Genomic DNA, 13,000 nt, shown 5'->3' on the forward strand with positions numbered 1-13,000 from the left:
ATATTTTCAATCTCTGTGTTTCTCCAGTGATTCTGGGATTTTCTGCTGGACAGGAAGTGAAGGAGAATCTGACAGGAACCGTTGGAGGAGCCGTCACTCTACCTGCTGCTGTCACAGAGAAAGGATATCTTTTATATGGAAGAAAAAACATTGCTTCAGTGACTAAAGGTGAACTCGATATTGATGTGGATAATTACAAGAACAGGCTTCAGTGGAGCCGAAGCTCTGGACTCTTTAAGATCACAAACCTGCAGAGGAACGACTCAGGAATCTATACAGTCCAAAGAGGCCAAATTACTTCTTCATATAATCTTCAGATTTATGGTAAGTATTTTTATTTAGGTTTTTCTCTGATTGTCCTGATGGAATAAACAAAGAATGAAGTCCATGTTTGTAATTATCTCCATAATTTTCAATCATAATTAAATCAGTCCCAAATATTTTTTTTACTATACAGTAAAAGTTTAACTCTCACCAGCAAGAAATAACAAAATTTTAATTAAAATGTCAAAAAATATTGTAATTAAACTGTATTAGACCAGTAAAGGTGAGGTGTGTGAGGAATTGCTGTAAGGTCAACGACTCAATGCTAGATTATCTGCTGTTGCTGCATTCAGGAGTGACAGCAGTGAAGCAGTAACTCTATTCAATCTGCTGGGTTTCCTTAAATGTTTTAACCTAATTTGAATAATTAATTAAACAAACTGCCCTGATTGATAACTGGGATCAACTGGAAACAATGAGTGAGTGAAATTAATTATTTTTGTAAAGTTTATTGATATAACATTTATTATGAATTGGTGCTTTTTCAATAAATTTAATTGAATTAATTAAAATAATTTTAAATTAACTGTCAAGACATTAGTTAGTGGAGTTAAATATGAAATATATCTCTGAGTTATATTCATAAACATGATTTTCTGATTACTGGTAACTATACCTGAGATGTTAACAGGTAGATTTTGTCGTATAAATTACAGAAATAATAATGCAGTTCACAGATTAAATCCCAAACTAAACCCACAGGCCCCCAGAACCAGAGTTTAAATCTCAGAGTACATTCTGTCACAGAAAACCGTTTCAAGGTGTGTGAAGCTTCAGCGGGTCGGAGACTTTCCTCCTGACAGAAGCTGCTCTCGGTGTGGAAGGAAGTTCAGGAAGGAAGGAGCTGTTTGCATTAGTCCAGGTTCCCAGAGATCCTCTGGGGGTCAGAGGTCAGCTTCCTGCTCTATAGGTTTAGTAACCAGAACCATTTCTGAGCCTTTATATTTTCTCTACTCTCGTTGGCAGCAGAGTTAATTATTTCTGAGAGGAAAACAGCAGATCTTCCACAGATGTTTCATATGGTCTTCAAAGTGAGATGAGGATAAAAACCACCAGTTTGTGGCTGATGAGAGAAAATAATGTGACCAATAAAGAGAGAGACCAGACAGGATGAAGGCTCCAGACAGGACAAATGGAGCGCTGCATGTTTTCATGGAGGATGAAGGAGCCAATCACCAGCTGCCTTTATGGGTCCCGATCCTGAGGCCCTGTGAATAGTTATGATGACTGCATGAATTATGCTTAGAGGTTGATGTAAATGTGAACAGTTTACCTATTGACTGACCTGGTTAAATAATGATTAAATGGCTATTACATTTACTTCAATCCAATTTTACATGAACCTTATTGATTCAAACTATAAAACTATTCCCTCATTACAGCAGCTCATCTGATGGATCAGCAGCAGAATTAGAAAAATAACTGAAAACACATTTTAGTAACTTTATATTTAAATCTTAAAGTCAACAAGTGTGACAAAACGTGAACCTGCTGATCTGCATCCAGCTGACAGGAGCCACGGAGAGCTGAGGATAAGTCCATAAGGCGTCATTTTAAATCATCTTTGGTTCAGTTGATAATTACAGAATCTGCAGATTTCTGCCAGGAGCGACGCTTCATGTTGTCACTTTAGCCAGAGGCTAAACGAAGCTAACAGCATCTTTAGCTGCTTATGAACATCGTCACGTCATCATGCAGTGGAAACCTATGAACGTGAAAATATCTCAGCATCTCCAGCTTTTAGAGGAAACCATGAAGAATCAGCTAAATAAACCATCTAAACATTAATCTACAGCTGAACTGTAAACACAGAGAAGAAGTCAATATTTAACAGGCGAGTTTCCATGTCACCATTTTGCTTTTTTCAATAAACTCCTTCTGTCTCTTCTCAACTGGACTGAACTTATATAGCGCTTGATCCGATCATTTTGGCCACTCAAAGCGCTTTACACTAGAGTCACATTCACCCATTTGCACTCAAACACATTTATATACCGACACGCAGCTCGGTAGGCAATTAATCTGATATTATTAAACATACTGGATGTTCAGACATCCTGGTTCATGTCTGGATTATGTAGCTGCCCGTCACTTATAGTGGATCCTTGTTCACCACTAATGTAGCATGAATAACAGAACTGACTGATGGAGGTCTGGTCCGAAGGATCTGTAACGTTACAATAGAAAATAATCTGATCCTGAACCAGATCCCTGTGGATCCAGGCTGAGTGGATCCACATTACCTCTGAATCTGAGCTAATCCCAGATTAGCTGCCTGACAGTTTAAAATACGTCTGAGAGGGAGAAACCAAACACAACGAGCCTCCAGGATGCAAGATTCCTCCTTTCTTTACAGGAATTACAGATTCCATGTCGTGGAACATGGAATCTGTAATCCCATGTGGATCTGATCCCCACATGGGATTACAGATTCCATGTCGTGGCACTGAGTCCCTCCCTTCCCACATAGGGGATCAGGTTACAGTCAAATCACAAACAGTTCAGATTGTGGTTCCACTGAATCACCTGTGAAAATCCCATCAAATCGACTTTCGAACACCACAGAGTTTCTGCTGACCGTCTGTGGATCCGCCAAACTCTGGATGGATGTGAATTTCTATAACACAGTTTATCACCATGAGGCAACATCTTTAAAATATCCGCAGCCAATGTTTTCACCACTAAACAAATGTAATCGAACAGAAACCAGTCATACCTAAAGTTTTTCTAAGCTTGGATAAAGATAAGTATGTAAAAAAATAATTTTCATTTTAGCTGGAGGGTGAAAATGTTTCCCTGTTCTGAAAAACACAACAGGAAGATGTTTGAGATTAGCACACTGAGCTGAGTGGGGATGCAGAGCATTGCAGGGTTGGTATGGATATAAATAACTATTATAAGTAACATAATTATCAAGTCAAATTAAAAATGGCCAAGTAGCAGCTCCACCTGATTGTCAGGAATTATTATCGGAATGACTCAGTCAGTTATTATTTATGAAGCTGGTGAGGAGAGAAAATACGTCCAGGAATCAGGTTTGATGTGAGGAACTGGAAAGAAACTGGATTAGATCTGAACACTAACAACCAACCAGAGGAGACAAAAGGAGACATAATGTTCAGAACCATCTGCTGACAGAAATCAGTTTAGGATATTCCTTAATGTTGCATTAACTGACCGTCACAGTTATGGGCTGAACAGAGTGATGGAAACAAAGATGGACCTTAAAACCTTCATGGATCACAAGCTGGGATCTGAGAGGCCAGAAGATCAAAACTCAGACTGAAGAACTGAAATCTGATGATCCAGAATATCTCGAGTAATTTTCACTAAAAGTTAAAATGATTCTCTGCAGATCCAGCACCGACTCCTGCAGTCACAGCCGTTAATGTGACCTCTGACCTCTGCCTGCTGACCTGCTCTGTGAACAAATCTGCGACTCTGCTGTGGATCAGAGACAAAGAAATACAGAACCAGAGCCGCTCTGCTGTGTCTTTCAACATCACTGTCCATAGAGAAGATAGAGCTTCATTATATAGATGCGCAGCAGCCAATCCTGCAGAGAACAAGACTGTTGATGTTAATGTGATGATTCTCTGTGGATTCAACGAGACAAAAACTCCGAATGACAGAAGAACATGTGAGATTTATCACACACTGTTATAAATTCTCTTATTTTGTGGTGGTTTCTGTTTCATTCTAATGTTTGTTTTGTTTTGTTCCTAATGACAGATTGGATCCCAATTGTTGTCTCAGTTGTGCTTATTGTATTGGTTGCTTTTGGAGTCTTGGTGATGAAGAAGAAGTTTCTGGGCCAAAAGCCATCAGGCAGTCAAACCCAAGGCAGGTATTTGATCATTTACTCTGAGATTCATCTATTAATTTAATGTCTATAGATGTATAAATCTCAGTTTGTGAAATATTGTGCATAACTAATCTTTGCTTCTTCTTCAGTCACTGTTTGACATTAGCATGAAAAACATATTTATATTGTGTTTATTGTGGTTGGTGAAATATTTAAACTAAAATGTTTCCCTTCACCTGAACAACATCAGACTGATGATCCTGAACCTCCTGGTTCTGATGTCTGAACCTCCTGGTTCTGAACCAGGAGGTTCAGGTGATCCTGAACCTCCTGGTTCTGATGGTTCAGTCTGAATCTGGACCTTTGGACCTGCAGCCTGTTTTCCTCATGTTTCCTGTAAAGACCTGATGCTCAGTCTGAACAAACTCAGATTACAGATTCATGTCAGGTTTGGACCTGATGGCCGAGTTTCTGTCTGAGTTTCCTCTGATTGATGTTTCTCACATTCAGTCATCAGGACTGAATGCAGCAGGAAACGTTAGACACTGAATGATTCACCTGTAAATTCCCTCTGGATGGTTTTAACTACCTGATCCTCTTCATGTGAGCTGATTGTTCTTCCACCAGGTAACCAGATCTGTAACTAGACCGGAGGGACGATTCCCTGGTGATTTATGTGTCTGCACAGCAAAACAGTCTGAAGAAAACAGTTTTAATGTCAAGAACAATCTGGTTTAAAGCTAAATAAACGTCTCTTTACATAAATATTCATCACAGAATCAGGCAGAAAGTTTCATTTCAAGCTGATTTTGTGTTAAATATTCAGTTTTTACTGTCTTGGGTTATTTAAGGCAGCATACAGGTTAGCTTTAGCTTGTTCTCATGCTGTGATTGGTTGTTGGTTTCCATGACTACAGCTCCTGATGAAGCCTCTGGTCCAATCAGGTGATGGTCAGTCCAGTGGGATGTGGGACAGAATGAACTGGTGCAGAAACAGAACCAGTTCTTTGACCCAGTTTGATTCAAAGGAACAAACTGGATATAATTTACAGCATTTCTGTCAGATTGCAGCAGTTTGGGTTTGTTGTCATGTAGCATTTAGCATTTAGCATGTAGCATGTAGCATTGTCCGGCTCTGTATGGATCCTCCTGCAGGCCAGTTTGGTTTGGATCAGTTTTGCAGGAGCCCAGCAGCCTGGTGTCTGCTTCATTCAAAGAGTTCATTGTTTCAAACTGTTGTAACTTTACATTTACGTATCTTTAAATAGTGATTTTGGTTTATTCTTTTACTGAAACATTTGTTTTTCAGATTCAAGTACCTAATTATGTTTTTGTCTCACTCCTTCTGTGCTGCATACTTTAGCTGATTCCTGCTCCAACTTGTTGCTTCCAGAGGCAGAAATTACATCAGCAGCTTGTTTTTAATTTAACCGTCTTCCTGCTGAAACGTGTTGCAACATGAAATCTGATGTGTTGAAGCACGAAAACTGAAAAACTAAACACCAATGTGCCAAAAGAACCAAGAATAAATTGTTTCTTACACAGGAAAATGCTGCAGTAACTAATTCTAACTAAAATCCTGTTTTTGTTTTTTCTCATCTAAAATCCAACAAGAAGAAGAGAAACCTGAAGCTGTTGATGTCGAGCCGAAAGAACAAAACGTTTAAAACTCAGGATTTGATTTGTTTGTTGGAAACTTTGGTAAAGTAAAAGAGTTTATTTTTAATTAGCCTTAAAGACTAACATGGCTGCTTTGGGACTCAGGAAGAAGATATTATTATTTATTATCCTCTGGAGATTTAAACTGTTTTCTTTGGTTTTTCTGGGAGGTAAAAGATTTTCTCCTTTTTAACATTTTCAGTTTTTAACTAACAAAGTTACTTTATTTACTGTTTTTAACAAGTTTTCTGAACCGGATTTTCTTTTCTGACTGAGTTTTAGAGCTGAAAATAAAACAAATGTTGAATTTCATAAATATGGTTAAGATTAAAAAATGGTTATCTCTGGCTTTTTGTTCACTTTCAGGGAAAAATTCTAAATTTGACTAAATTTCATCTTATGGGGCTAAAAAAGAGCAGATGGGGGTTTACAGAGCTTTTAATGAAATTATTTAAAATCCTGTTATATTTAATCAAAGTTGAATGTTTTCCCCATGTTGCTTTAGTTAAAGTTAATTTGAGCTAACTGCAGCTCTCCAGTGACTGTAACAAACTGGTGGTAATGGGAGCAGGAGCTGAGCAGGAAACGGTTTTCCTGACTGGAGACAGGAAGGAACCGACCAATCAGCTGCCTCCGATTCTCTGCTTCCTGTTTTTAATCTGGCAGGAAATGACAGAGAACATGGTGGGGATTTCTGATGTTAAACTGGATAAACTGGAGACCAGATTAAAATAAAGAACCGTCTGGATGAATCAGTTAAAACCTGAATTAAATATTAAAACCTTCACGTTTCAGTAACAGATCATTTCTGGATCTGTTCAGATGTTTTACTCTCTGAATCGTTTTCCTCAGGTTCATATTTGAATCTTTTCATCAGTGGAGATCCACCAGGCTGAATGCCGAGTCTCTCCTCTTTCCTCCAGATCAGATCAGATCCAGTTCGTCTTTATTTTCTTATTTTTGTTTTTCTAACCCGTTTCTGGGCGTCACGTCTCTGCTGCTTCCTTCTCTGGGGAAATGATCTGTTTTAGTTCTTCAGAGAAACACAGAAGCTTCATTTGGTTGGTTTTTAACAACACATTTCACTTTTATTTCAGCAGATTCTATAAGAGAAGAGGAAGTCCAGTATACGCCAATTCGTATTAAGGATAAAAGACAAAATCAGGTACGTGATCAGAAACAGGCAGAGAAAACAGAAGAACCGAAACTGGAGGTTTTATCTTTGGACCTGAAGAGGAACGATCTAGAACTATAGGTCTAGGGTTATAGATCTAGAACTATAGATCTAGGGTTATAGATCTAGAGCTATAGGTCTATAGTTATAGATCTAGATTTATAGAGTTAGTTATAGGTCTAGCGCTGTAGATCTAGGGTTATAGATCTAGAGTTATAGGTCTAGGGTTATAGATCTAGAGTCAACAAACAGCTTTAGTTATTACAGCTGGGAACCAGAGATCAGGATGACCTCTGACCTGAGCCTTCAGAGCCACATAGAGTCGGGTCCAAAGTCGGCCTTCTACCAGCTGCAGAACATTCCAGGATCAGAGAAACTCAGAGAGGTTCTGGTAGTTTATAAATCACTGAAGCGTTAAAGATCTGCTGCTGTTGTATCTTCGGACCCCTCAGGTCTTCTGGTTCTGGTTCTGGTTCTGTTCTGCATCAGAACCAGAACCAAACATGGAGAAGCAGCACTCAGCTTCTATGCAACACAAATCTGGAACAAACTTAAAGAAAACTGTAAAACAGCTGAAACCCTGAGTTTCTTTAAACCAGACTAAAACCCTTTAGCCTGGTGGCTTTGATTCATATTGACTGATTAATTCCCATCTGGATTATAACTTTTTATCACTTCTCTTCATTCTGCTTCTTCATGTTTGTTGGTTGTTTTGTTTTTACCATCTGAAGCCCAGATAAACCTGGTGGCGTTGGAAATCCCCTCAGCTGGAGGTGATTCTGTTGCTAGGATACGGCATCGTAACCTGAGCTTCCCTCCCTAAAGGTTAAACATGTCGATGGCGTCAGATATCACTGAGCAAATATCCCGTTCTGTTCTGTTGGGCAGGATGTTTGCTTTATGTCAGGCCTCACGAAGATAAAGTATTAAATTCAAAGGTAAAAACAGGTTAAATAGTCAAACTGAGCTCAATGTAGCTGCAGGAACCCGAGTCTCTGTAGACCGATGGGTTCATATGTTCCTCTGAGCTTCAGCTCAGATGGTTTATAATAACATATAATTATAGTTCTTCTAAATTAGAGACCAAACCTGGAATAAAGATTGCAGATTAGAGCCGTTGTAAATGAAAAGCACTGAGTTCAGAGGGAAATCAGCCAAACAGAAGCTGAAAAAAACAGAATCATTCAATAAAGTGCAGAGAAACTGAAACAGGTTGAACACAAAGGCAGAGACAACATGACTCCAGCCTGCAGGGCTCATGTTTCTAATGAGACCTGAACACCTGGAGCCAAACAAAGACGGGAATAAAACCCACCTGCTGGGATCAGGGAGCAGATGGAGCTGTGATATTCAAACAGATCAATAATAAACCAATAACTCAAGAGACAGTTTACATGAGAAACATGATCAGAAAACATGCAGAGATCAGAACCTGCAGATTCTGGAGGCTGGAGATGAAACAGCAGAACCTGATGATCTGCTGGGTTTGAATGAAGGTCCAAAAGTCAGAAAAACTGAGCTCAGGTCCAACTGGAGACGACCGGAACCAGAACTCAGAACGACGGAGCGATGGCTGATGATTCCAACTCCTAACGGAGAAAAAAACATGATGCTAGTCTGTTTAACTGAGCTTCACTTTAGCCTGGTTCTGATCCAAACAGCCTGGGTCTGTGGTTCTGATGCAGCAGAACCAGCTTCCTGCAGTTTCTCTGACCCGTTTTCTGTTTTTCTTTCCTCAGGAAGAAAATATTCCAGAACCATCAGGAAGCAGCGACAACAATCTGACAACAGTTTATGCTAAACTGGAACATCCAGGAAAAGACCACAGCCTGCTAACAGCTAGCAGCTAACGGCTAACAGCTAGCGGCTAACGGAAAGCGGCTAACAGCTAGCGGCTAACAGCTAGCAGCTAACGGCTAACAGCTAACGGCTAACGGAAAGCGGCTAACAGCTAGCAGCTAACGGCTAACAGCTAACGGCTAACGGAAAGCGGCTAACAGCTAGCAGCTAACGGCTAACAGCTATCCGCTAACGGATAGCGGCTAACAGCTAGCGGCTAACAGCTAACATTTCAGCAGGAACTCCACTCTGTAAACAGCTCAGTGTAAAAGTCATATTCAGAAGCTTATTGTTATTGCAAACATTTAATATTTTTTGTATTTTTATTTTCTGTTGCTGCAGCATTTCATCTGTTCATGCACTGTTTGCTGGAAGCAGCTTAGAATGTAATAATAAAAAGTCTGAACCATGTAAAGAAGCTTTCTTCCTGGAGGGATGCAGCTGGAGCGGCCTTTAACTAGACCAAAGGAAACAGGACAATGAGCCCCTTTGTTTCAGGACAGAAACCTGATAGTGATGGGATGACCTCATGATGAGTTCAGGCTCAGCTGGACTCCAGATTTATCTTCATGATGAAAAAAAAAGGAAAAATCATCATTATCAGAGTTGATGGTTGACTGACTGACTGACTGATTTTATGACCAACTTAGATTATTTTAGACTTTATTTTCAGGTAAGCTGCTTTATTGTTATTATTGAACCATCATCATTTTAACTTTAAGCAATCATAAACTCCTTTTTATTGTTTTTATTTTTATGAAATTTTTATTTTTATTGTTCATAACTGAATAATACTGAAAGTCTGACCAGAATTATTATTCCGTTATTTGGCTCTGATGCTTTTTGTCTCGTTACTGAATTAATGATTCTTTCCTGTAATATTAATAACATTTCAAATTTAATTAATGTTTTTGTTTCACCAAATTTCTTTTCATTCTGCAAAACAGATCAGAAAACCTTTGATTATTTCCTTTGAGTTTAAAATCTTGCCTGGAGACACTGAGGAAAAACCACCACATATTTTATATTTTAATATTTATTATTAAACACCATTTCTAAACATGTCTGGCTGTTTCAGGTCATTTAAAGGTCATGTGAGGTCATTTCCATTCAGTTTTTCAGACGACATTAATATCTTCACAAGGAATCCTTGTAAATATGGAGTCTGGTATAGATATAGATGTAGATATAGATGTAGATATAGAATAAAAGGTTTTTACTTCCAGGTTCTCAGAGTCCAGTGATCAGTAGAGGAACCGGTCCAACGGGACGAGAGCAGAACATCTAACAGAACATTATTATGTTCCTTTAATTATATCACGTACGGTTTAATCGTTTCTCCACCTCCTGCGTTTCCCATCATTGTTTGCTTCTCTTCCTGTTCTTGATCATATCAGTAGTTCATGTTTTCTCTGCTGATGCCAGGATTTATGTTTCTGAGTGGATCCACAGCGCATCCTGCAGCATCGCTGGGAGGAATTCAGGAAAACATTCGGTTCTGAGGTTCTGAAGCTGAAACGGTTCCATAGAGGCTAAAGCACCAGGAGGATCCATTCATTTAAAGGGCCAGTATCAAGTTAAACCAGCCGGTTTCAGTTTTACTTCATGTTATAATCTTATTCTTCATTTATATTAATCAAAAACACATCTGGAATGTTCGCCTTCATTCCTTCATATGTTTGAGAAATATTTTAATCTCAACTAACTGCTGAAAAGGGAGAGGACTCACAGAGGAGATCACCCGTCAGCTCCTTCAAACTAGCCAGCAGAAATTAGCAAACACCTGGTGGAACTGCTGAGCTCACATTAAAGCATTTTGAGTTACACAATGTGAAGAGGCGTCACAAAGTACAAAAAACAGTAAAAATCAAGAAATTCTTATTTTCCTTCTATAGAAAACAAAATGCAGAAACATTAAATTAATCTTATTCCAAAATGTAAAAGTTTGATCACATTATATTATTTTACAAATTATAAAACTCCTTTATCCAGTCAGGATTTTTTCTGCACATTATATAATCAGATACATTAATATTAACTGCAGTTCCTCTAAACTTAAATATACCAGCAGTGAGAAAAACACACAGAGTGAAAACCTGATTTTCTCACAGCCTGATACGTTTTATCTGATTGTTTGGTAAAATTTTATATTTAGTTTGTTCATAATTTTCTCAAAACCAGAGAAAAATAGAACTTTTTTCTAAAAGTCTGCCTAATGACAAACTTTCTTTAAAAAGCAGCAAAATCATCTTTCTACTCCCCTCTGTTATTGATTAATTCCTCATTGTTTGCTTGTTCTTAATGTTTGAATTGTTGTAATTTTCTGTTTGTGCGTCGCTGAACGGTGATGAAGTTTCTCCTCCTGTCCACTAGGAGTCACTGCAGGTGAGGGACAAAAGGCTTCCTGTTCGGATCCAGACTGGGATGAACTGTTCCCCCTAAATATGAAAATATTAAAGTTTGAATGCAGGAAAAAAATAATTTTTATTTTATTTTTAGATATAAATTAAACTGAGACACACTGTCTTGTTTTAAAGAGCAGAAATAAATTATCAGAAACCCATAGAGTAAACCCAGAATCTGTTTGATGTGATTCTATGTTTTTCTGACTCCTTAAGCTTTAAGTCTTTTGCTTTGGCCAGCAGCAGTCAGCAGCATCAAAGTCAGGGGTGAAAGTAAGGGGTACGGCAGGGTGCTGCTACCCCTAAAAGATTTAGAGGGGGTATGCAGTACCTGCAAGAGAGAGGAGCGGCTGTCTGCTGTAAAACATGAGTGGGTTCACTGTGACTCAGTGGCGCAACTACACATTATTCAGGTGGATGCGAAAACATAGATCGGCGCCCCCCACCACCCAACCTCCCGAGGGAAGGATCGTCAGGGTGAAGGAGCGACGCTCTCCCCCCCCCCCGAGGCGACGATACGTGAAGGGTAAAACTCGCTACATTTACCTCGTTATGTGCGCGAGGTGAAGGAGCGTTACACGCGCCGAAGTGTATGGGAAAACAATCATCGGCGCGCCGCCCCCTCCAGACGGGGTTTTGGCGCCACCTCTGGTGCTGCGCCCCTATGCGTTGCATACCCTGCATACCCACTTTTTGCGCCACTGCTGTGACTGATTAGTTTTTCAAAAACAATCTAAAACACGACTTAATCAGTTAATGAATACCGTTTTTCTAATTTCATATTGTTTCTGAACTGTTCGTGCTTTGCTAGAGCAGCGGAGCAACACGACGATCGCTGAAGGTTTTGAGTCGATCTCAGCTGAACGCAGCCAGGAGGCTGAGAGCAGCACGTCCTCTGATTGGCTTAAAACGTTCATAACTTTATTAAAGAACAACAAAAAAATCTACAAACGTGTTAAAATTAATGACCCAACAATAATAATCTCAGTAATTATTGTTTCAACCAGGTGTTGCGCAATTCTATGCGTTTCGGTTCCATTACCAAAATAACCAGCAGAGCAGGAGTTTAAAATCAACCACCGCTGTGATCATGAGGCTTATTAATGATCGCAAAATAAATATCCACCCTGAAAACCTGGTACCATAACGGACTGAATGTTATGTTTTTAACGTAATCTCTGGTCGGCTTGTGGAGCGCAGGTTGCTATGGCAACGGCTGTGCTTAAATGGCAGAGAAGGAGAGTAAAAAGGTGTGAGTGGTTTAGAGTTGATCACCTGTTCAGGTTGTTTTACCTTTGCTGTGGCTCATCACAGCCGCTGTAGTTTCTGAACGTTCAATAAACAACAAACTTGGACTAATTACCTCGTTCTTTGTTACTATGTGTCATTTACAACAAACATCAAACACGGTGAATATGTCTCATTAAGTATTTAACAAACAAATGGCTTCTACCGCGATAATTATGTGAAATTAAATTAATTGTCTAATATAAAAAAAATAGCTTGGTGCCGTCGGGCTCAGACTCTGAGAGGCTTTTCTTTATCAAACAATTTTGTTTTTTGCCTCTTATTTAGTGGAAATATTGATGTTGATGAGATTTTCTCCAAAATAATAACGTTTTTCAACCTTTATAGCTCCACTGTTGAAAATGAGAAACATTCACAAATGACAGTGAAATAAAATCCAGTCCAGCATCTGGTTTGAGGTGATTCCTCTGGAACCCGTTGGAGGAAAAACATCCCAACTTCAGAAGATGAGCTTTAACCTAACAGAGCTCTGTGGTTCCTCCTGTCAGT

At 39.1% G+C, this 13,000-nt stretch overlaps 1 protein-coding gene across 12 annotated transcripts in view; it reads left to right on the plus strand.

Moving 5' to 3' along the window:
• LOC103472329 (SLAM family member 7) overlaps window positions 1-8,874 on the plus strand; it is a 16,319-nt gene extending 7,445 nt beyond the window's left edge. Inside the window, exons 2-7 of one of the 12 annotated variants that reach the window (XR_001777179.1) lie at window positions 28-324; window positions 3,680-3,964; window positions 4,057-4,171; window positions 5,744-5,830; window positions 6,889-6,953; window positions 8,702-8,729. Coding sequence is in view for 7 of the 12 variants with exons in the window: in XM_008421894.2 (XP_008420116.1) it covers window positions 28-324; window positions 3,680-3,964; window positions 4,057-4,167; window positions 6,886-6,953; window positions 8,702-8,812 (872 nt within the window). In the remaining 5 variants the exon portion in view is untranslated. Of the gene's footprint in view, window positions 1-27; window positions 325-3,679; window positions 3,965-4,056; window positions 4,172-5,743; window positions 5,831-6,885; window positions 6,955-8,701 lie in introns of those variants that run through there. The other 11 variants (XR_001777185.1, XR_001777167.1, XR_001777180.1 and 8 more) reach the window with 11 other exon arrangements.
• The last annotated feature ends 4,126 nt before the right edge of the window (window positions 8,875-13,000 follow it).

This window comes from Poecilia reticulata, linkage group LG1, assembly GCF_000633615.1.
Source record: "Poecilia reticulata strain Guanapo linkage group LG1, Guppy_female_1.0+MT, whole genome shotgun sequence".
NCBI lineage: Eukaryota > Metazoa > Chordata > Actinopteri > Cyprinodontiformes > Poeciliidae > Poecilia > Poecilia reticulata.